Source organism: Colossoma macropomum, unplaced genomic scaffold (genome assembly GCF_904425465.1).
Source record: "Colossoma macropomum unplaced genomic scaffold, Colossoma_macropomum, whole genome shotgun sequence".
Lineage (NCBI taxonomy): Eukaryota > Metazoa > Chordata > Actinopteri > Characiformes > Serrasalmidae > Colossoma > Colossoma macropomum.
Window position 1 is genome coordinate 15,326 of NW_023495488.1, and position 23,618 is coordinate 38,943.

The 23,618-nt window shown below is 42.4% G+C and overlaps 1 protein-coding gene across 1 annotated transcript in view; it reads left to right on the top strand.

Annotated features, from left to right (window-relative positions):
• Positions 1-3,864: 3,864 nt before the first annotated feature.
• The window catches only part of LOC118802214 (NACHT, LRR and PYD domains-containing protein 5-like), a 67,970-nt gene continuing 48,216 nt past the window's right edge, over positions 3,865-23,618 (top strand). The window contains exons 1-5 of the mRNA XM_036562704.1: positions 3,865-3,952; positions 4,693-4,790; positions 7,351-7,447; positions 7,584-9,473; positions 12,297-14,348. Coding sequence (XP_036418597.1) covers positions 7,401-7,447; positions 7,584-9,473; positions 12,297-14,348 — 3,989 coding nt within the window. The 5' untranslated portion in view covers positions 3,865-3,952; positions 4,693-4,790; positions 7,351-7,400. The remainder of the gene's footprint in view (positions 3,953-4,692; positions 4,791-7,350; positions 7,448-7,583; positions 9,474-12,296; positions 14,349-23,618) is intronic.

Genomic DNA, 23,618 nt, shown 5'->3' on the forward strand with positions numbered 1-23,618 from the left:
TTAAGCCTCGTAAGAAGAGTGAACCGTTTTCGCGGGAAATTCAGGGTAAAAACTCAGGGTGAAGCTCTGAGGCTTTAATCTGCGCGGCTGAGTTTAGTGATGAATTCTTTCCCACAGACGTCTCTCTCTTTCTCTCTCTCTCCCTCTCTCTCTCTCTCTCTCCTTCACTGAGCTGAGAAGCAGAACTCTCAGAGAACCATCCTGACACTGTTCTGCTGAGAATCACAGCTCGGTTCTGCACTGATGTTGTTCAGAGAACCCGACAGACTTCAAGTGGAGGTGAGTGAGTTACAGAGCGCAGCAGGTCTTACCTACTGACCGTCCAACACAAATGAGCGGAGCTCCGTCCACAGCTGTATATGTACCGTTTACAGCTTCCCATAGTGCACTACTACTGTACCACGTGCTCTGTTAAAACCTTGTTTATTCATTTTGTTTAAATGTAATATTGTACTGTATGTAATACTGTAGTTTTTGAGGGGTGCTGTTTGTTTTTTGTTTCTTATCAGTTTCTGCTGCTCAAAAAATAAAACATTTCTTTTGAAGCTGTGCTTTGTGGAAAGGTGTAATATATAAACTTTGAGGCGTCAAAGCTTTCTTTACTTTTTCAGAACCCGCTGATTGTCACACTGAATCAAAGCCTGTAATCAAGTCACTGTTCTCACATTACTATGAAGTCTGGAGCTTCGGCAAAGCATGGAGCTGTTTTGAAAGGAGTGGCAGTCTAAAGCTATAAATCTTAGTGGGATTGGTCAGCCTGCCAGGACTTCTCCAAGGGCAGCTCATCCAGGATGTCACCAAAGGTTCTAGAGAACATCCAAAGGACTGCAGGTCTCTGATGCTGCAGTTAAGGTCAGTGTTCATGACTCTGCTGGAAGTAGGAGGGTGGGTATCAGTGACATTCATGGAAGAGCAGCAAGGCAGAAACCCCTGCTAAGCAAAAACCACCATTCATCTCACATTTACAACACAAATAAATAACTAAATAAACAAGAAGACATGGAGAAGTTCTGTTCTGTATCAGAGAATTCTTAGAGAGTATCAGCTCATCTGTCCATGAGCTGAAGCTGAAAGGACATAAAGGTTTTGGAGTGGCCTGGTCAAAACTCTAACTTGAGCCCAGCAGAGATGCTGTGTCAGGGCCTCAAACAGGTGATTCATGCTTGAAAAGCTGCCAGTCTGTCTCAGTTAAAGCAGCCCTGCACAGAAGAGTGTGCTCAAATTTCCTGATAAAAATTAGAGGAAAGTAGTTTGCAGTTATTGCTGCTAAAGGCCTTGAAGCAAGTTATCAGTTTTAAAGGCCATTTTCTTTTTCACATGGGTGATTCACATGGTGGATGACTTCGGTTCTAAAATAAATGAAATTATTTGTAAAAATCATTTTTTTTTCTGTTTCAAAAGGTTCTCTTTGTCTAATATTACATACAAATACATAGGAATAGAACAGGAAGGGGCAAGTACCTTTTCACAGCCCTTTAGCAGCCTTGGAGCAAAATCAAACCTTAGTGTTAAGCCAGCACAGCACAGGATGAGGGGATGTAAAAGAACAAGAAGCAAAAGAAAAGCTTATTTTTTTTTGTTGAAAACTTGCACAACACCCAGGTGGGAGTGAACTGTGTGTTTCTCTGGAACACGTTCCTCAGTAATAGGTGCTCATGGATGAGATGATACAGACGACAGTAATGCTATCAGTTACAACACAGTCGAGATGGTGAGGAGGAGCACAAACAGAAACAATGCAGTGATGTACAAATCATTAAACCCTGTATTTAACTGAAAGAAGTACCAAGACAACATATCAAATGTTGTCATCTCACCACTAATTAGGCTAATTAGCAACAGGTCAGTAACATGACTGGGTAAAAAGGGGAATCTCAGAGAGGCTGAGTCTTTCAGAAGTGAAGATGAGGAGGGGTTCAGCACTCTGTGAAAGACTGTTCAGGCAAATAGTGAAAAAATGCAAAACTAATGTTTCTCACAGTAAAATAGCAAAGAACTTTGGGATTTCATCATCTACTGTACCCAATATCAGTGAAAGATTCAGAGAATCCAGAGAAATCTCTGTATGTAGGGACAAGGCTGAAAACCAAATACTAGCTTGCCGTGATCTTCAGGCCCTCAGAAGTCTTGGCTTCTTTTCTAAATGGAAGGGGCAATAAATGCTTAACCACCAGCTTTCAGATCCTACATCAGCATTTGGCCTTCAATTGTGATACTTCTAAGAAATGTTTTTTGAACATATGTTGAGTTGTTGGTGGGGGGGTTGTGAGGTGTCATGGAGCAGTCACAAACACAAAAGAGGGGGAAGACCCCAGGGTTAGACGGTATTCCTCCTGATCTATATCTAGCTTTATGGGAGCCGGTGGGGCCTTTGATACAAAACTCTTTTGTCTCTGCAACAGGAAACAGATCTTTTCATCGGGACGTGAACACACAATTGATATCTCTGCTTTAAAAAAAGGGAAAGATCCACTAGAATGCAGCAGCTAATTAAAATTATATGCAAATTAATTACATAATAATTAAATTAATTTTAATGATTTAAAATTATTAAATTCAATTATAAAATAATTAAAAATATTAACTGGATTTTTAATTAATTCACAATTATTCTTTCATTCAATGTACTTCAGAAAATTCTAACATTTCCTTGTTGCATTCGTTTATTTAAATTATACTAAATAATCTTAAGAATTACATTATTTAGATTCATCTTAAATTAATTTAAATAATCTTAAGAATTGCATTATGTAGATTCATCTTTAATTTAAATAATCTAAAAACTCAAGTGTGTAAAGAAACTGAATTTTATAAGTGAGACTTTAAGAGTCAAAGAATCTTTTTGTCAGTAAAAGTTGGACTGAATCAGAAATATGAAGATGTGCTGGACCTTTAAAGAGCACTGAGTCAATATTATTATTATTATTATTATTATAAATTTCTGTTTTTTTATATTTCTCTCCGATATACACAAATCTAAATATAAAGATAAATATAAACTATTTTAAAAACGGATTATTTTAATGTAATTCTCTGAAATTAATGGTATAATAATCTGTTTGAGGTTCTCTGTATTTTTACAGATATTTACATATTTACAATTTTCCAGATCAGTTTCTAATATTAAAATCTGATCGTATTATTCATAATTAACACTTAAAGGGGAAGTTTTTCAGAGGTGGTGATAGGAACCAGACGTCCCCTGAAACGCTGCCGGTTGTCGGACACACAGCTGGTCTAAAATGTACTGAAGTCCGTTCATAGAGAATCTCGGGAACAATCAGCCTATTAAAATGTACACAGAGCGGAGGAAACTACGGCATGACAGCCGGCTGATCAGAATGAGGCTGACTCTGACTCTGATTACTGATGGAGTCTAACAGAGTCAGTCACAGCGCTCCTCTGCCATGGTGTGTGTTTCGGTGTCCATTATGGAGCTTCTCTTAGCTGTTCATGGCAGGAGGAGCTGATCTGGATGTTTCTGCTGGGTTAAAGTAAAAATGTTTCTCCTAAAAACACACCTGGATAATTATATAGACCATCATTCAGTCTGGATCACACCAGCAACAGATCAGTGATGATACGCTGGAGTCAGACAGTAAAGCAGCGATTATTATGAACCTCCTTCCTAATCAGACAGAAATCTGCTATTAATTTATTTATGTATTTATGTATTTATGATAAAATAACTCAACACTCAGATAAACACGGCATCACTGAGATTCAGTGAAATACATTATTTTAATCCCATTAAACGTTAATCAATCATACTGATCAACACTTTCTGTGCCGCTCGTGACTGATTGGATGAACACACGCGGCCCTACAAACGTGTTTTGAACCTTTTCTCTTTCCGTAGTTCAGAATGGATCAAAGCGGTTTAGAGTGAAAGTGAAAGTGGAGCAGGCTCTGTTCAGAGAAGAGAAGATCATAAACAGAGAAAAGCTCAGAGGTAATTACTGAAGATCAACACTCACAGTTTACTGAGGAGAACAATGAGAACCATACTAATCTGAGAGGAACAGCTGCTGGGTTCTGTTTTAGGTTCTGCTGAAAGGGTCTGTTTGATAAAGTCAGATAACTGAAGCTAAGCTAAGCTAATGCTCAGGTAGCCAATAAACCCAGAGAAATGTTGGAGCTTTTAGAGCATCAGAGCTTCTTTCTGTGAGGAGAGTCTTTAATTTATGTAAATCACCGTATTTTGATTATTAATAGTTCAGAATGAGCTTCTTAAAGACTTTTATTCTGGAGAAAAGACGCTAACGGCTAACAGCCAAATGCTAACTGCTGGGTGACTCGTTCGTGCTGTAGTAGAGCTGTGAGTGACTCGTTTGTTCGTTCGTGCTGTAGTTGAGCTGTGGATGACTCGTTTGTTCGTGCTGTAGTTGAGCTGTGGGTGACTCGTTTGTTCGTTCGTGCTGTAGTTGAGCTGTGGGTGACTCGTTTGTTCGTTCGTGCTGTAGTTGAGCTGTGGGTGACTCGTTCGTTCATGCTCAGGTCTGCTGACCCGTAACACCTTGTGTGTAGATCGTTAAGAAATTATTTAAAAATAAAATATACTTTTAATGAACTCTATCAATATTAAACTGTCGAATTTTACTGTTTATACATTTTAAATTCCACAGTATATATCAGTGATATTTTCTATACATATTTTCTCCAGTATGATTTTCATCCATCGTTCTGTTTCAGTCTGATTCAGAGACCAGACTTACCTGATCTCAGCTACGAGTCCATGAAGAGTCAGTGATCCACCATGAAGATCCAGAGAGGAGAACATTTCTACTGAGGTAGAGAGAGTTACAGTATGAATGGTGCAGTGAAGTGTTCCTCACTTCCAGCCTCACCTGATTAACCTCAGCAGGTAGAGCAGAGTAACCTGTGCAGAGCTGTGGTTCTGCAGAACATGGAGAGAGGAGCTTCGGTTCCACACCTGGAACTCCTTTCATCTAGATAACATCATTTTCATGGTATAACTGTCTCAGAAAATATCTTGGTATACAGTATTTCACAGTAAAAGCAGGATTTTACTGTTGTAGTTGGTGGAGGTGGAGCTCTTTTTAACTGTTACACACAACTGATCATTATTTTTGTTTGTGGATTATTTTATCCATTAATCAATTGTTTGGTTTTTAAAAATTATGAAAATAGTGAGAAACGCCATCACAAGTGCTCTAAATGATTAACAAAGAAATCCGCTAAGAGCGAAGCCACTCTGCGAAGAAAGCAGCTCATGTGGAGATTCCACTCATGTTTTGCATCATCCCTCAAATGCGTATTCATGAGGAAGAGAAGCCCATAAATTGTACAGAATTAAGACAAACAGAACCCACAGACTAAATGTGTCCTATTTGTACCTGAAACTAGATTAAAAGCTCAGTTCATCAGTCTCTGAGTGTTTCTATCAGCTACTCTTATATGAAGATCCTGAAGATGCCATAACAGGATTAGTCCTGTGTAACTAAAGAGAACCTAACTGTAGCCTAATGGAGAGTCTGAGCCTGTATTAGCTCTGAGTACAGTGGTCATCTGTACACGGCTGAACTACAGCAGCTCAGAGTGATGGACCATTTACACTTAAACTTAACAATCCTCAGTTGCATCAAGTTCATCTGTAAAAAAATCTTGGTGTCATGATAGATCCTGATCTGTCCTTCGACGCACATATTACTAATATTACTAGAACCGCCTTCTTGCATCTCCACAATATTACTAAATTAAGAAATGCATTATCTCTACAGGAACCAGAAAAGCTAGTTCATGCATTTATTACCTTAAGGCTAGATTACTGTAATGCCCTGCTGGCTGGATGTTCCAGCAAAAGCCTCAACAAGCTTCAGCTAGTCCAGAACGCTGCAGCCAGAGTCCTTACAAGAACCAGAAAATTTGACCATATCAGCCCAGTTTTATCAACCCTACACTGGTTACCAGTTAAATTTCACATCGATTATAAAATTCTATTACTGACCTATAAAGCTCTGAACGGCTCGCCCCTCAGTACCTGAGTGAACTTCTCTCCCACTATGAACCATCACGCCTACTGAGAGAGCCTTCTCATACAAAGTCCCCCAGCTTTGGAATAATCTTCCTGCTAATGTTCGGGACTCAGACACAGCCTCAGTCTTTAAGTCTAGGCTAAAAAATTACTTGTATAGTCAAGCTTTTGGTAATTAGTTTTCCCTGTTAGTTCCAGACCTGACAGAGTCTCTGCTGCTCTGTTAATACTGTAATCTGTAATCAGTCACTCATTACAGAACTGACTCTCTGTGTGTTTCCTTTCTTTTCCAAGTTGAACAGCTGCCCATCCTGTGCTTCTGATGCTGTTGCCTCTTCTGCCTTTATCAGGTGGACACTGCTCGCCAGCCTTCTGGACCGGCTTGACCACCATTGAGCTTCATGCTGTACAACACTGTGCAATCCTCACCCTCAGATGCTGCTGCTGCTGCATAATCATAAACTAATCCAATTAACCATTGCCCCACCTGTTTTTCCCTCTTTGTACTATAATACCTCTACTAACATAGCAAACAGCTATCCGGTGTCAACCAGAGGAGGATGAGTTCCCCTTCTGAGTCTTGGTTCCTCTCAAGGTTTCTTCCTCCTGCTCTTAGGGAGTTTTTCCTTGCCACTGTCGGCACTGGCGACACTCATGGGGGCTTGGACCCGGATTTTGTTTCTGTAATGCAGATTTTTCTGTAAAGCTGCTTTGTGACAACACCTGTTGTAAAAAGCGCTATATAAATAAACTTTGCTTGCTTGATTTACTGAGAGATCAGGTTCCACTCCAACACCATCCACCTGAGAATGACCACACAGTTCTGGATCAATATTACACAGAGATATTTTATTATTATGGAGATCAGATGAAGCTGAAATATGAGATTTACATCTCCACAAAATAATTGTTCCTATCACCCAGTATCACATCTCATCTGTATTAATAGACTGTTCACCTCATTTAAATCATTTTTTATAACATTTGTGTTTTTATTTGGCTTTTACATTGAAGTGTTTTGAAGTTCGATATCAGAGTTCATGTATAAAGTGGAACTTGTCATGGACAGTATGAGCTCTACACAGCATTCACTGATTAATATCATAAAATGACTGATTATGATTAATAAAGACTGGAGCAGCAGAAGATGTGATGGTGCCAGTAGATCTAGAGCCTGTTTGCCTATGTCTGCTTCATCATCCCTAGTAGTAGATAGTGGTGGATTATTTTAATAAAAATTAAAAAAATCCATTGTCAAAAGATTTTTGTATTATTTCATGATAAGTTAACAAGTTCACTAGCGTACAAAGATTCTTTCTGCATCTTACACACATTTATGGATGAACTGTTGACAGAGAGCAGCATCTCCAGTGTCCAGCTGTGTGTGGAGAGTAAAAGCTAAGTGATGGGGCTTCATCACTCCATCAGTGGAGGAAGAACCTCTGATTCAAAGTGAGTAACTTTATATCAGCTCTTAACCTGATTAAACAGAAAGAGCAAATCATGACTTATGATCAGAATAAATGACTCTCAGTGAAGAACATAATTACTCAGCACTTTAATCTCACTGTGGATGAACTTTTCTCAGAGTGAAGCGTGCAGGACCTCCAGAACCCAGCTGTGTGTCTGTGAAGAGTGACCAGTCCATGGAGGACCCTCGTAATTTCAGCAGTGGAGAAGGAGAACCCAGCTTTGTATCTATGAAGAGTGACTGGTCCATGGGGAACCCTCGTAAAGGAGAACCCAGCTGTCTGCCGAAGAGTGACCAGGCCATGGAGAAACCTCCTGTATTCAGCAGAGGAGGAGGAGAACCCAGCTCTGTGTCTATGAAGAGTGACTGGTCCATGGGGAACCCTCCTAAATTCAGCAATGGAGAAGGAGAACCCAGCTGTGTGTCTATGAAGAGTGACCAGTCCATGGGGGACCCTCCTGTATTTAGCAGAGGAGGAGGAGAACCCAGCTGGGTGTCTGTGAAGAGTGACCGTTCTATGAGGAACTCTATTAATTTCATCAGAGGAGAAGGAGAACCCAGCTGTGTGTCCATGAAGAGTGATTGGTCTATGGGGAACCCTATTCATTTCAGCAGAGGAGGAGGAGAACCCAGCTGTGTGTCTGTGAAGAGTGATTGGTCTATGGGGAACCCTATTCATTTCAGCAGAGGAGGAGGAGAACCCAGCTGTGTGTCTGTGAAGAGTGACCGTTCTATGAGTAACCCTATTAATTTCAGCAGAGGAGGAGGAGAACCCAGCTCTGTGTCTATGAAGAGTGACCAGTCCATGGGGGACCCTCCTGTATTTAGCAGAGGAGGAGGAGAACCCAGCTGGGTGTCTGTGAAGAGTGACCGTTCTATGAGGAACTCTATTAATTTCAGCAGAGGAGAAGGAGAACCCAGCTGTGTGTCTATGAAGAGTGATCGGTCTATGGGGAACCCTATTCATTTCAGCAGAGGAGGAGGAGAACCCAGCTGTGTGTCTGTGAAGAGTGACCGTTCTATGAGTAACCCTATTAATTTCAGCAGAGGAGGAGGAGAACCCAGCTCTGTGTCTATGAAGAGTGACTGGTCCATGGGGAACCCTCCTAAATTCAGCAATGGAGAAGGAGAACCCAGCTGTGTGTCTATGAAGAGTGACCAGTCCATGGGGGACCCTCCTGTATTTAGCAGAGGAGGAGGAGAACCCAGCTGGGTGTCTGTGAAGAGTGACCGTTCTATGAGGAACTCTATTAATTTCATCAGAGGAGAAGGAGAACCCAGCTGTGTGTCCATGAAGAGTGATTGGTCTATGGGGAACCCTATTCATTTCAGCAGAGGAGGAGGAGAACCCAGCTGTGTGTCTGTGAAGAGTGATTGGTCTATGGGGAACCCTATTCATTTCAGCAGAGGAGGAGGAGAACCCAGCTGTGTGTCTGTGAAGAGTGACCGTTCTATGAGTAACCCTATTAATTTCAGCAGAGGAGGAGGAGAACCCAGCTCTGTGTCTATAAAGAGTGACCAGTCCATGGGGGACCCTCCTGTATTTAGCAGAGGAGGAGGAGAACCCAGCTGGGTGTCTGTGAAGAGTGACCGTTCTATGAGGAACTCTATTAATTTCAGCAGAGGAGAAGGAGAACCCAGCTGTGTGTCTATGAAGAGTGATCGGTCTATGGGGAACCCTATTCATTTCAGCAGAGGAGGAGGAGAACCCAGCTGTGTGTCTGTGAAGAGTGACCGTTCTATGAGTAACCCTATTAATTTCAGCAGAGGAGGAGGAGAACCCAGCTCTGTGTCTATGAAGAGTGACCAGTCCATGGGGGACCCTCCTGTATTTAGCAGAGGAGGAGGAGAACCCAGCTGTGTGTCTGTGAAGAGTGATCGTTCTATGAGTAACCCTATTAATTTCAGCAGAGGAGGAGGAGAACCCAGCTGTGTGTCTATGAAGAGTGACCGGTCCATGATGTTACCAGCACAGTCCAGTGGAGGGAGAGGAACCTCTGACTCAGGGTAAATAACTGCTAGCAGTAAACAGCAGTTCTGACAGTGAATCATTGTAAACATGTATCTGAGCTCTGGGCTGTAGATCAGTTTATAAAGACTGGAGTTTCTCACATATTTAATATCAGAACTCAAACCTGAGAGACCTTCCTCCAGTGTCCAGCTGTGTGTCTGTAAAGAGTGATGGTCATGCCTGAGCATTCAGTCCTGTGACACACAATGACAGAAACATTACAGACTCTTATTTACCTTCTGAATTTATATACCACATATTTATTCACCCACTGTTAAACATGATTTTTTACAAAATGTATTAGGACCAAATAGCTCCATCATAGACCAGTCGCTCCTCAGAGACACACCACTGGGCTCTGGATAAACGACTGTCAGTTTGAGTCTCACTAATATTTAACAGGGTCCTGAAGGGGTGTGCGGCACGGTGGTGCAGTGGTTAGCGCTGTTGCCTCACAGCAAGAAGGGCCTGGGTTCGATTCCCGGCCGGGTGACCAGGGTCATGTCTGTGTGGAGTTTGCATGTTCTCCCCGTGTCTGCGTGGGTTTCCTCTGGGTACTCTGGTTTCCTCCCACAGTCCAAAGACGTGCAGTCAGGCCAATTGGACACACTAAATTGCCCCTAGGTGTGAATGTGTATGTCTGTCTGTCTGCCCTGCGATGGACTGGCGACCTGTCCAGGGTGTATCCTGCCTTCCGCCCAATGACAGCTGGGATAGGCTAAGCGGTTTAGATGATGGATGGAAAGGGGTGTATTGGTGCTGTCTGGGCTCTCGCAGGTCATCAGGGTATCACTGACAGGAGAGGGTGGATGACCTGCTCTCAACCTGGAGTCTGTTTATCCAAAAGTGCTGTGTGTTTGGGGTCATGAAACACATGCATCATGAGTTTAATGAGTTTAAAAGTTTAATTATGGTCAGTTCATTTAAACTAGAAGGATTTTTTTCTTGTGATCGATTTTATATATATATATATATATATTATATATATATATATATGTTTTTAACATATATGTGTAACTTACTTTACTGTTCAGTGCAGACAAACATGGATAAGTACAGTCAAGGTTACAGTCAATTTAAGTACAAATATAAAAACACCAAATAAGAAATTAAGTATAAGTATATATTTGAGTTTTACAACCAGAAGAATTGTTGTGACTAATGGTTGATTAAACCAGCTCTAAATGCTTTTTTAATCTGTAAGATCTATAAAAAAACAAACAGATCTGCTTTGACTATTAGGTTTAAAGAAAGTGAAAGAAAGTTGATAGATTATGTCTGTAAGGATCCAAAAGGGGGAGCTGTTTTACTTCAAGCCCCCAGCATTTGCACTTCCAGTGTATATAAGTTAGCTTCTCAGGCGTGAGAGGATCATTTCAGAGAAGCTCCCCATTCACTTCCATTCATTTGGAGACTATGATGTACTTATGTTAATCAATAATTCATAACAATGTTAATTTAATCCAAATTTTATGTTTGATGATGTTTATTGCAACAAAAACCATTCAGAAGTAGAAACAGAAAAATTAAAATACAAAATGTAAATTGACTAATGACATTTTAATGAACATTTTAAACAATTTTATAAATTTCAAGAATTTATTCTTTTACATATTTCAATTTATTTTGAATTTTTATTAATTTGTTTATTCATGAATTTATTTAATTTGATTTATGCTTTAATTCGATGTATGGTTAAATAATATTTATTATTACTACTATTAATGATAGTAATAATAATAATAATAATAATAACAATAATAATAATAATAATAGTCACTTTCAACATGCTCACAAACATTTTGCTGAGCCGCTTCTACCAATAGGTTGGTTATTTTCACTGTACACTGAGATTTGTGTCATTAAGACTGCAGAGTCTCAGTGGCTGTGTTTTCATGCAAAGATTTTTGCCAATCCGATTGAATACAATCCGATTACAGACTTAGACTGAGGTGTTTATATGCACACTCTATTCAACAATTTGTTGAAAAATCTTCGTTTACATGCTCACTACAAGTAATCCGATGCAAAATGACGCGCGTGCGTGGAGTAGCGCTTAGAGTAAACGTTACCATGACAGCGAACATCACGTGAGGTCCAGTCCGCGTGAGATGTGTTTCCACATTTTGGCGCGCAGGAGTTTTAATGGCTTTAAAATGATGTCAGACTCAGTAAAACGTCCTTCACATGTCCTTATTAAAGAAGGCCGAGAGGAAGACGTCGTGTTCTGAGACACATAAGCTGGAAGTCCGTTAAAGATCAGAGTATAAACTTCGTCTCCTCTGCAGACCAGTTTCTGCTCCGCCATGCTGAACGGTATAAACGTTCGCCATGACACGACGCACATGCGCAGAACGTACTTACACGATCCGATTGGAATGTAATCGGATCCAGGCGTTTACATGGATATTATTCTTCTATTTAACGGATTATTTAGAAGTTTACCCACCTCGTTTAATCAGATAGAAATTGTATTCCGAATGGCCTCAATCGGACTAGACTATTCCGATTGAGGTGTTTACATGGACGTGTGCTATTCTGTTTGAGCTATTAGTTGGATTATTAACGGATTATCAGGCTGCAGGTAAACGTGGCTATTGACTAACTTAATGTCAGCTTAGTGAGATAAAGACCTAAACAGTGCCTCACGTTCTGGAGAAATTAAAAGCACAACATGTTACATTTTCTTGACAATCTGAGGTCAACCAAAAAGTATCATTTTACCTAAATAGCTCAAATCTAATTAAATACATGATTAGAAGTTTATTATGGGTATTTGTGTTAATGATGTTTATGTTACTGTGTTTGGTCCTCATTAGGCAGCACTCCACACAAACAGCACTGCAGATAAACACTCTGGCAGATATTTACCAACCAGTGGATGACGTCCTTCATAGAGTCTTAGAGAGACACAAAACCAGCATGAAGAACAAGTACGAGATCTTATTTGAGGGAATCATAACAGAAGAGAATAAAACCCTCCTGAACAGGATTTACACACAGCTCTACATCATAGAGGGAGAGAGTGAAGGAGTGAATGAAGAACATGAGGTTCTACAGATGGAGAAAACATCCAGGAGACGCTTACACAACTCTCCAATCAACTGCTTAGACATCTTTAAACCTCTACAAGGTCCTCAAGGAGAAAAACTAGAAGAGAACATTAGAGCTGTGGAGGCTGACAGTCTCAGACACAAAGAAAGAAAAGAAGATAACAGACCAAAAGAGCCTGAGTTCAGAAGTGTTCTGACTAAAGGCATCGCTGGAATTGGAAAAACTGTCTCTGTGCGGAAGTTCATTCTGGACTGGGCTGAACGAAAAGCCAATCAGGATGTAGAGCTCATGTTTGTGCTTCCGTTCCGGGAGCTGAACCTGATTAAAGATGATCAGTACAGTCTTCATGGACTTCTGTGTGACTTCCATCCTGAGCTCAAAGATCTGGACCCAGAGATTTATGATCGGCTCAAAGCTGTGTTTATATTTGATGGTCTGGATGAAAGTAGAATTCCACTGAACTTTGAACAGTGTGAGAAAGTATCTGACATCACCATGACATCATCAGTGGGTGTGTTGATGACAAACCTCATCAAAGGAGAGCTGCTTCCCTCTGCTCTGATCTGGATAACCTCCCGACCAGCAGCAGCCAATCAGATCCCCCCTAAATACATCAAGCGTGTGACAGAAATTCAGGGATTCAGTGACCCACAGAAGGAGGAGTACTTCAGGAAGAGGATCAGTGATGAAGACCAAGCCAAGAGAATCATCTCCCACATTAAGACAGCGAGGAGCCTCCACATCATGTGCCACATTCCAGTCTTCTGCTGGATCTCAGCCACTGTTCTTCAGCAAATCATGGAACAGCGTCATACAGAAATCCCTAAAACTCTGACTGAAATGTACTCACACTTCCTGATCACTCAGACAAACATGAAGAATGAGAAGTATGAGGAGAACGATGAGAGAGACCCAAAGAACCTGCTGGAGTCCAACAGAACCATTATACTGAAACTGGCTGAACTGGCTTTCAAACAGCTGATGAAGGGCAATGTGATGTTCTATGAAGAGAACCTGAGAGAGAGCAGCATTGATGTCACTAAGGCCTCAGTGTATTCTGGGATTTTCACTGAGATCTTTAGGGAGGAATGTGTGCTTTACCAGAGGAAGGTCTACTGCTTTGTTCATCTGAGCTTTCAGGAGTTCCTGGCTGCTGTTTATGTGTTTCACTGCTATGAGAGCAAAAACATGGAGGAACTGCAGATATTTAACCCACTAAACAGTGAGTGGTCTAATAATATTCTAGTAAGGTTCTTTAACAAACAGAAAAAGTGGTCTGAGGATGTTCCTCTAGATGAGGTTCTGAAAGGAGCAGTAAATAAAGCTGTAGAGAGTGAAAATGGACACCTGGATCTTTTCCTCCGTTTCCTGCTGGGCATCTCACTGGAGTCCAATCAGAGACGCCTACAGGGTCTACTGACCCCAACAAAGGGCAGCTCAGAGAGAACCAGACAGCACATCAAGAGATTAATCAAAGGAGATTATGATAGCAATGCTAATAAAGATGATGATGATTATGATTATAAACAATATCCCTTCTCCACTGAAAGATCCATCATCTCCACTGAGAGATCCATCAATCTATTCCTCTGTCTGTCTGAAATGAATGACGAGTCTCTCTCCAGAGAGATTCAGGAGTATCTAAACATGGAGAGACACTCAGGGTTGAAGCTCTCTCCTGGACAGTGTTCAGCACTAGCCTGCATGCTTCTGACCTCAGAGGAGGTTCTGGATGAGCTGGACCTGAAGAAATACAACACATCAGAGGAGGGTTATAGAAGACTGATCCCAGCTCTGACTGTCTGCAGAAAAGCTCGGTGAGTGTTACATCTACATTAATACAGCAGATTAATATCTGATTATTGATGATTGATCAGGGCTGAACACATTAGATCTTCAGTTAAGACAATTAAAAATCAATTTTTTGTTATTATAGTTTTAGTTATTATGAAGAGCTGCAGGTTCACTGCTTGGCCACTTTAATAGAAACCCCTATTTTTGGAGTTATGACTGATTGTTATGTTGTCAGTATATATGGTGGTACATTGGGGAGGGGTCACGCTAAGTATGGCTCTAGTTTTATATTGTTATAGTGTTAGGGGAGGGGTCAATCAAAGTTTGGCTCTAGTTTTTATAGCGTTATAGTGTTAAGGGAGGGGTCACTCTAAGTATGGCTCTAGTTTTTATGGTGGTAAAGTGTTACGGGAAGGGTTCACTCTAAGTATTGCTCTAGTTTTATAGCGTTATAGTGTTAGGGGAGGGGTCAAGCTAAGTATGCCTCTAGTTTTATAGCGTTATAATGTTAGGCGAGGGGTCACTCTAAGTGTGGCTCTAGTTTTATTGCGTTATAGTGTGAGGGGAGGGGTCACGCTAAGTGTGGCTCTAGTTTTATTGCGTTATAGTGTTAGTTGAGGGGTCACGCTAAGTATGGCTCTATTTTTGCAGTGTTATAGTATTATTGTGTTATAGTGTATTATAGTGTAGTGTTATAGTGTTAGGGGAGGGGTCACGCTAAGTATGGCTCCAGTTTTTATAGCGTTATAGTGTTAGGGGAGGGGTCACTCTAAATATGGCTCTAGTTTTTATAGCGTTACAGTGTTAGGGGAGTGGTCACTCTAAGTATTGCTCTAGTTTTTATAGCGTAATAGTGTTAGGGGAGGGGTCACGCTAGGTATGGCTCTAGTTTTATAGCGTTATAGTGTTAGTAGAGGGGTCACGCTAAGTATGGCTCTAGTTTTATAGCGTTATAGTGTTAGGGGAGTGGTCACTCTAAATATGGCTCTAGTTTTTATAGCGTTACAGTGTTAGGGGAGTGGTCACTCTAAGTGTTGCTCTAATTTTTATAGCGTTATAGTGTTAGGGGAGGGGTCACGCTAGGTATGGCTCTAGTTTTATAGTGTTATAGTGTTAGGGGAGGGGTCACGCTAAGTATGGCTCTAGTTTTTATAGCGTTATAGTGTTAGGGGAGTGGTCACTCTAAATATGGCTATAGTTTTTATAACGTTATAGTGTTAGGGGAGGGGTCACGCTAGGTATGGTTCTAGTTTTATAGTGTTATAGTGTTAGGGGAGGGGTCACGCTAAGTATGACTAGTTTTATAGTGTTATAGTGTTAGGGGAGGGGTCACACTAAGTATGGCGCTAGTTTTTATAGCGTTTTAGTGTTAAGGAAGGGGTCATGCTAAGTGTCGCTCTAGTGTTTATAGCGTTACAGTGTTAGGGGAGGGGTCATGCTAAGTATGGCTCTATTTTTGTAGCGTTATAGTGTTGGGTCAGAGGTCACTCTAAGTGTTGTTCTAGTATTATAGCATTATAGTGTTAGAGAAGGGGTCACTCTAAGTATTGCTCTAGTTTTTATAGCGTTATAGTGTTAGGGGAGGGGTCACTCTAAATATGGCTATAGTTTTTATAGCATTATAGTGTTAGGGGAGTGGTCAGTCTAAGTATTGCTCTAGTTTTTATAGCGTTACCGTGTTAGGGGAGGGGTCTCGGTGGGTATGGCTATAGTTTTATAGTGTTATAGTGTTAGGTGAGGGGTCACGCTAAGTATGGCTCTAGTTTTAAAATGTTATTGTGTTAGGCGAGGGGTCATGCTAAGTATTGCTCTATTTTTATAGCGTTATAGTGTTAGGGGAGGGGTCACGCTAAGTATGGCTCTGGTTTTTATAGCGTTATAGTTTTAGGAGAGTGGTCACTCTACATATGTCTCTAGTTATTATATCATTATAGTGTTAGGTGAAGGGGTCACTCTAAGTATGGCTCTAGTTTTTATAGTGTTATAATGTTAGGGAAGAGGTCACTCTAAGTGTGGCTCTAGTTTTATAGCATTATAGTGTTAGGGGACGGTTCACACTAAGTATGGCTGTATTTTTTATACTGTTGTCCTTTTTGCGGTGGATCCATGCTGATTTTGCTGCTAAACTACACCAGATACTGAAACGTTTTATGGACACAACATTCTCAGTTATTTGTTATTGCTGAAATAAAGAACATAAATTATACAGTTATATGACTGTTTAACATATATTGTTTTTTAAACTTTTGTTCACCTTTTATTTGCATCTAATTTCCATAGTAAAATTCTATCAAATTTACTGAACAGTGGTTATTTTGGGGAGAAGTTATTTGGCTGAGAAATTATTTTTTGTGAAAAGCTCTTTGAACAGATTTTTGAAGACTAAACAGAAACACAAGCAACAAGTATTATTATTTATGTAGTAGGTGTTTCTAATAAAGTGGACAGTGAGCATTAGTAACCCCTCCCCTTCTAAATAAACTTGGGGGAGCAGGTGCTCCTGTTGCTCCATTGTTCATGTACATATGTGTAACCCAGACTCCCTCACAGCTCCACTCTGTGCTGTGTTGAATGAGACAGAACCACAATGGAATCTGCAGTGGTTTATTCTGTACAGCTGTTTTCACAGAGAAATGGACAGACAGCACTAGACCAGTCAAAGTCAAGTCAAAGTTTATTTATTTAGCGCTTTTTACAGCAGGTGTTGTCACAAAACAGCTTTACAGAAAAATCCGAGTCCAAGCCCCCATGAGCGCCGCCAATGGCGACATTGGGAAGGAAAAACTCCCTAAGAGCAAGAGGAAGAAACCTTGAGAGGAGCCATGACTCAAAAGGGGAACCCATCCTCCTTTGGTCAACACCGGATAGCAAACAACGTTATTATAAAATATTATAATACAAAACAGGAAAAACAGGTGGAGCAATGGTTAATTAGATAGATTGAGTTTATGCAGCAGCAGCAGCATCAGGAGGGTCAGTTCATTAGGGTGAGGTTTGCACAGCATTGTACAGCGTGAAGCTTCATGGTGGTTGAAACTCTGGTGACTCTAGCAGCTCTGGAGGCTCCAATGTGGCAATTCAGGCAAACATCGCTCGCTCGGGCCATAGAGAGAGAGAGAGAGAGAGAGAGAGAGAGATTGATTTCAGAGAGAGAGAGAGAGATTGATTTCAGACAGAGAGAGAGAGATTGGTTTCAGAGAGAGAGAGAGAGAGAGATTTCAGAGAGAGAGAGAGAGAGAGAAAGCGAGAGAGAGAGAGAGAGAGAGATTTCAGAGAGAGAGAGAGAGAGAAAGCGAGAGAGAGAGAGAGAGAGAGATTTCAGAGAGAGAGAGAGAGAGAGAGAGAGAGATTGGTTTCAGAGAGAGAGAGAGAGTGGTTTCAGAGAGAGAGAGAGACTTTGACTTTTGACGGTTCTTTATTGAACCAGCATTTTTTTTAAAACAGTCATCCGTCACAATGTGTCATCTTAGGCTATATTGAAATAAAATAATTGATTAAATAAAAATAAGACAAACACTTTATAAATAGATAAAAACAGGAAAACAAATAAAACTCAGTCCGGCTCATCTGAGCTCAGGAGCGAAGCAGAGCTCATCCTCGCACACCGAGCACACGGCCCCACCACAGCACCACATCGCCTCAAAGGCCTCCACATCACACATGCTTTTATAATAATTAAAATCAATTCAAATCCTTGATCTGACCAGCCTAGAGAGAATCCTTGTGGCCTCGCAGTCAGTACCATGCGCCACCTTGTTTTTACGAGTGATATATATGGCCATTTTTGCCGTCCCAAGGATGAAGTTGATCAGTTGGCATTTGGATTTCTCTCTTTTGACGTATTTAAAACCAAGGATAAAAGTGTGGAGTGTAAAAGTCACATTAAGAGACCTAAAAACAGTCTTTAAAACTTCAAACAAAGAGCAAAGCCTAAAACATTGCATAAAAGCATGAAACACAGTTTCTCTCTGAGGACAAAACAGACACTGTGGTAAAATCTCAGGATTTAAAACAGAAATAAAAGCACTGACTGAGACAATACCGTGTAAAATCCTCCACTGCAGGTCAGCTACTTTTTTAGTCAATGGTGGTTTATACAGCGCTCTCCACTCCGGCTTCATATCATCACTCAGATTAAAAACATCACGCCATGGTGTGTCGGTTCTACTGTGCAGTCTTTTCTTATTCAGTACCTTCACACAGGCTCTGTACAGCAGCTTACCAGACACTGTCCCCAAGTTCATTCTAGACTCCCCCTCACACTCCAGAAGGGGGCCTTCACAGTCCTGCAGGTCCGGCGTGATAGTGATGTCTGGGAATGGGTCATGCTCTGTAGGACTGACCACCCCTGCACTGTAGTCCCTCACCTGCTCGCGTTCCTCAGGAGAGAGAGCTGTCCTCCAGCCCTCGAGCAGCTGAGCCACAACTCGCAGAGATCTCATCCCCAGCCTCGCAGCCACGTCCTCCACCCGAGTGAGATCTGGTCCGGCAACGTCCACCAGCCGGCGGAGGGTTGTGACTCCCGATGACAACAAGACTCTAGTCAGTGCAGGGGTGATCGTGCCCTCCAAGTCCAGTCGTGTGCCGTTGAAAAGAGGCTCCTCCAACAGCCAGTGCAAAGCGGAGCCAGCCTGTTTATTCACATTAAAAAAGTTCCAGATTTTAAAAAGTCCTCGATAAAAAACAGGCAACCCAGCAATGCCCAGTGTTTTTGTGCTCATTAAAAACAATGTTCTGTCCAACCCCAGACCACCTACTGTGCGTAATATTGTGCATGATACCACCCTCCAAACCAGCTCACTGGGACCAGCAAGAAGTCTCTGGATGAACTGGAGTCGGAAGGCAGCGGCCCTGCTAGCCAAGTGGACGAGTCCTTGCCCCCCTTCCTCTTTTGGCAGATGTAGAACTCCCTGCGGAATCCAGTGCAGTCGATCCCAGAAGAAGTCCACTAGCACGGCTTGCAGGTTCGCCAGCAGATTCGGTGGGGGGTCCACGCAGGCCAGTTTATGCCAGAGCGATGATGCAGCGAGGTTGTTGATAACAAGCACCCTTCCCCGATAGGACATCTGGGGGACTAACCATTTCCACTTACTGAGGCGTCCTTTAATCTTTTCAACCATGCCATCCCAGTTCTGTGCACTACAGATACTGTCCCCCAGATACACCCCCAGATATTTAAAACCACCCCTTCTCCACATCAACCCATCTGGAAGCGCGGGTTCCCCACCATCCCAGTCACCAACTAAAACTGCTTCACTCTTGGTCCAGTTTACTTTTGCAGACGATAAAACCCTAAAATCATTTAAAATTCTATCTAAAACATCCACATCAGTCTGGGTACTTGCTATCACAACAAGGTCATCTGCATATGCTGAGACACACAGTGGAACAGAACAGCCAGGTATAAAGAAACCGGAGATGCAGTCTCTCAGTTTGCACAACAGAGGTTCAATAGCTAGAGAGTACAGCATGCCAGACAGAGCACAGCCCTGCCTAATACCTCTGTGCACTTTAAAAGGAGCACATAAACCACCATTAACTTTGAGTACACTCTCAATGTCACTGTACAAAACCTTGATCATGGCTATAAAACCTGGGTTGAAACCAAAGTTCTCCAGAACTTTCCACAGATAGCCATGTTCAACCCGGTCAAATGCCTTTTCCTGATCCAAAAAAATAAGACCAGTCTTTAAGCCCAATAGTCTGGAGACTTCCAAAACATCACGAATTAGATATACATTGTCAAAAATTCACCTTCCAGGCACACAGTACGTCTGGTCAAGGTGAACCACCTGCTCCATCACCTTCCCCAATCTCGAGGCTAACGTTTTTGAGAGCAGCTTGCAGTCAGTGCACAACAGAGAGACGGGGCGCCAGTTCTTCAGTGCAGCTAGGTCCCCCTTCTTGGGTAGCAGGGTTAGAATGGCCCCTCCGACAGCTCAGCGGAAGCTTCCCTTCCCTTATGCTGTTCTGGAGGACATCCAGCACATCCTGCCCCAACACTGACCAAAACGCTTTGTAAAATTCAACAGGGAGACCATCAATACCTGGCACCCGACCATTCTCCATGCCTTGAAGAGCCTCATACAGCTCCCCCAGAGAGATATCGGCATCCAGCACTGCAGCAGACTCTCGCGTGAGCTGGCTGTGGTCACGGAAGAATCCCTCCTCCACCTCTCGTGCCTCTGCCCACTCGCTCTCGTATAGCTTTGAGAAAAAGCTGATTGTCTGCTGGCGAATTTCAGAAGGCTCAGATAAGAGATCCCCTGATTCTGTACGCACAGCATGCATAAACCTTTTCTGTCCATTTCTGCGCTCGAGACCGAAGAAGAACTTTGAAGGAGCATCCATTTCCGATGTTATGCCTAAAAGGTCAGCCAATGCAGTCTTTTTTGTTTTCAGAGCTTCAATATGCCTCCGATTTCCTGTGGCCTCTGCTAAACCCTGGAGCGCCACTATTTCAGTCTCCAGAGCTTTGAGAGATCTGGCTATGTCCCTTGTGACATTGAGAGTGTACTGCTGACAGAATACTTTAATTTGTATTTTAGCTATGTCCCACCACTGCAGCAGGGAGCTAAAAGATGTTTTCATTGAGCTAAAAACATCCCAAAAAAAAGTAAAAGACTCTCTAAAATTGGCATCCTCTAAAAGTGCAGTGTTAAAATGCCAGTATGCACTCTGTGGCTTAACGTTACGTTTCCTTATTGTGCACTGGACCATACAATGATCTGAAAAACCAACTGGGGAGATAAGACAGCGTGTAAAAGCAGAAAGTTGATACCTAAAACCATAAAATCGATCCAGCCTTGCCAATGAGAGTGTGTTATCTCTTGAATGTGCCCAGGTATACTGTCTCTGCCCTCCATGGAAGTTCCTCCAGACATCACACAAGTCATGGGCCTCCAGCATCTCACACAATCTCTTATGGGACGCAGCATGCGGTTCCTGTCCATGCTGTCTGCTGTACAGTTAAAATCCCCACCCAGTATTAAAAACTCATCAGAACCACAACCTGCAATTACGGTGTCCAGAGTGTCCAAAAAGGACATCCTGTCCAACCCCCCAGTTGGGGCGTAAACACAAATAAAAACAAAAACAGTGTTCTCAAAACATGCTGTCGCTTTTAAAAGTCTGCCATTTAAAATTTCATCCACTGAATAAGAATAAGGAGTAAAACTCTGTGATAAAAGAACAGCCACCCCACCACAAGAAGAAGAGTTATGACTTAAAAAGGCAAGCCCCTCCCACTCTTTAGCCCAGTCTGCCACGTTACTGACATCACTATGCGTTTCCTGTACAAATATTACATCAAGTCTCTTCTGCTTCACCAACTCATATAGCTTTGCTCACCGCGCTCCGCTCACTCTACCGCTCACACCCACGCATGCGCAGAGAGAGAGAGAGAGAGAGAGAGAGAGATGCCACTGTTAAAATACGCTCCTGAAATATGATCAAAATTTAGGTCTTACAGTGAGACAAACAGAGGAAATAACTAAAAAAATCATTATTAGATTGCTAACAACAATTTTTCAGTTTTTTCTTATATTTTACTAAATCCTTTGAGAAAACACCAAAAGAACAAATCAAAGCTCAGTGGACTGACAAAGACTAACTGCTAGCTGAACTCAGAGCACAGCGGCTGAACTAAAGAGAGGAGAAAAGGGAAAAGAACTCCAGATACGACAATATAAAACACACAGCAAGGCAGGATCTACTGATGAACTATAAAAACACTGCCTAAAAGCTGAAAACTGACAAAAACAAGAAGCTCAAACTCAGCTTTTCCAGCTATCAGCTAGTAGCTTAAGCTAACTGCTAAAGGTCCAGACGCCTCCCAGACGCAGCCGTTAGATGTTTGGTCACCATGGAAACCGAGCTACTGCAGTGCAGAGAGGTGGAGTTCCCCGTGAAGTGTAAGAGTGCTCAGGCAAAGAAAAAACACAAAGAAAAGACCCTAAAAGACCAGACACTCTGTACACAGACTTCATCCATCTTTATGGCAAGAGGATTAAAAACAACCTGATGTTCCACACTGCTCCTCCATCTGCATGGAAATCTGCAATCTGCAGACACTACAGATGCAGTTTTAAAGAGGGCATCGGCAGAGGAGGAAGAATCACTGTCCGCACAGACGAAAACCTGGACAATGACAACCCTGTACTGACCATCACCTACTACACTAAGGGCACAATGTTAGTGCAGGGAAACAAGATCAGCCTTACTTCTTTGAGGAGATCTTTCCCCAGCTGAAGGCTGATGTGGAGAGAGAGGCGGCCAGCGCCGCTGTGGACAGTACAGACTCCCCCCCACTCTGATAGGCAGCTGAGAGAGAGTCTGGCTCTGCTGGAGATGGACTTTACTGAGTTCAAAGAACATACACAGGCCAGACTCTCGGACAGCAACACAAACAGCCCCATCCAGCAGCTCCAGGAGGAGATCAGGCAGCTAAAGAAGGAGAGCCAGGCCAGCATAGCCGAGCTCAGAGAGAGCGTGAGAGAGTTACAGCAGGAAAACCACAGCCTACAAACACAGATAACAAAACTAAAAGAAAAATGAGCAACAAAAGAGAAAACCTTAATAACACAACTACAAAACATTAAAGAACAGGTCCAGAACATAAGACCCTGCTCTTCAGCTTCCACACACACTCCTTCCAACACAGACAGCAACAATGAGAAACCTACAGTCACCACAACTACAAATCCCCCAAACACAGAAATGCTTAGCTTCCCTAACTCACCAGACTCACATGAGGAAGCAGCACACAGTGAACCTCCACCTGACATGCAGACACCTCCTGCTGAGCCCCCGCATACCCCCCAGACCACTACAGTCAAACCAGCAGAGCAGAGACCTCATGTGGTTCTTCTAATGGACTCGAACAGGAAGTTCCTGGAACCGCAGAAGCTCTTCGCTGGACAGCAGGTAACAGCGAAACGCTGCAGCACCACCAGCCACGCCCACCAGCTTCTGAAAAAGGAGACCCTCAGGAGCCCCCAGTGCATCATCATCCACACAGGCACCAACGACCTCCACACCCAGCGGAGCGACACTGCTGAGGCCGTGCGGAGAGTGGCAGAGAGAGCCAGCGCCGAGTTCCCAGAGAGCCGTATCGTGATCTCCACTCTGCTAACACGTTCTGACACACCCCCACATGTCATTAATGCCATTAACGTGGAGATCAGCAGAGGATGTGCCCCCCTACCAAACGTCCATCTGGCCTACCACTCCACCATCACGCCCCGCGACATGTACGACAGGCTCCATCTACACAAGGACAGCGTCCGGATATT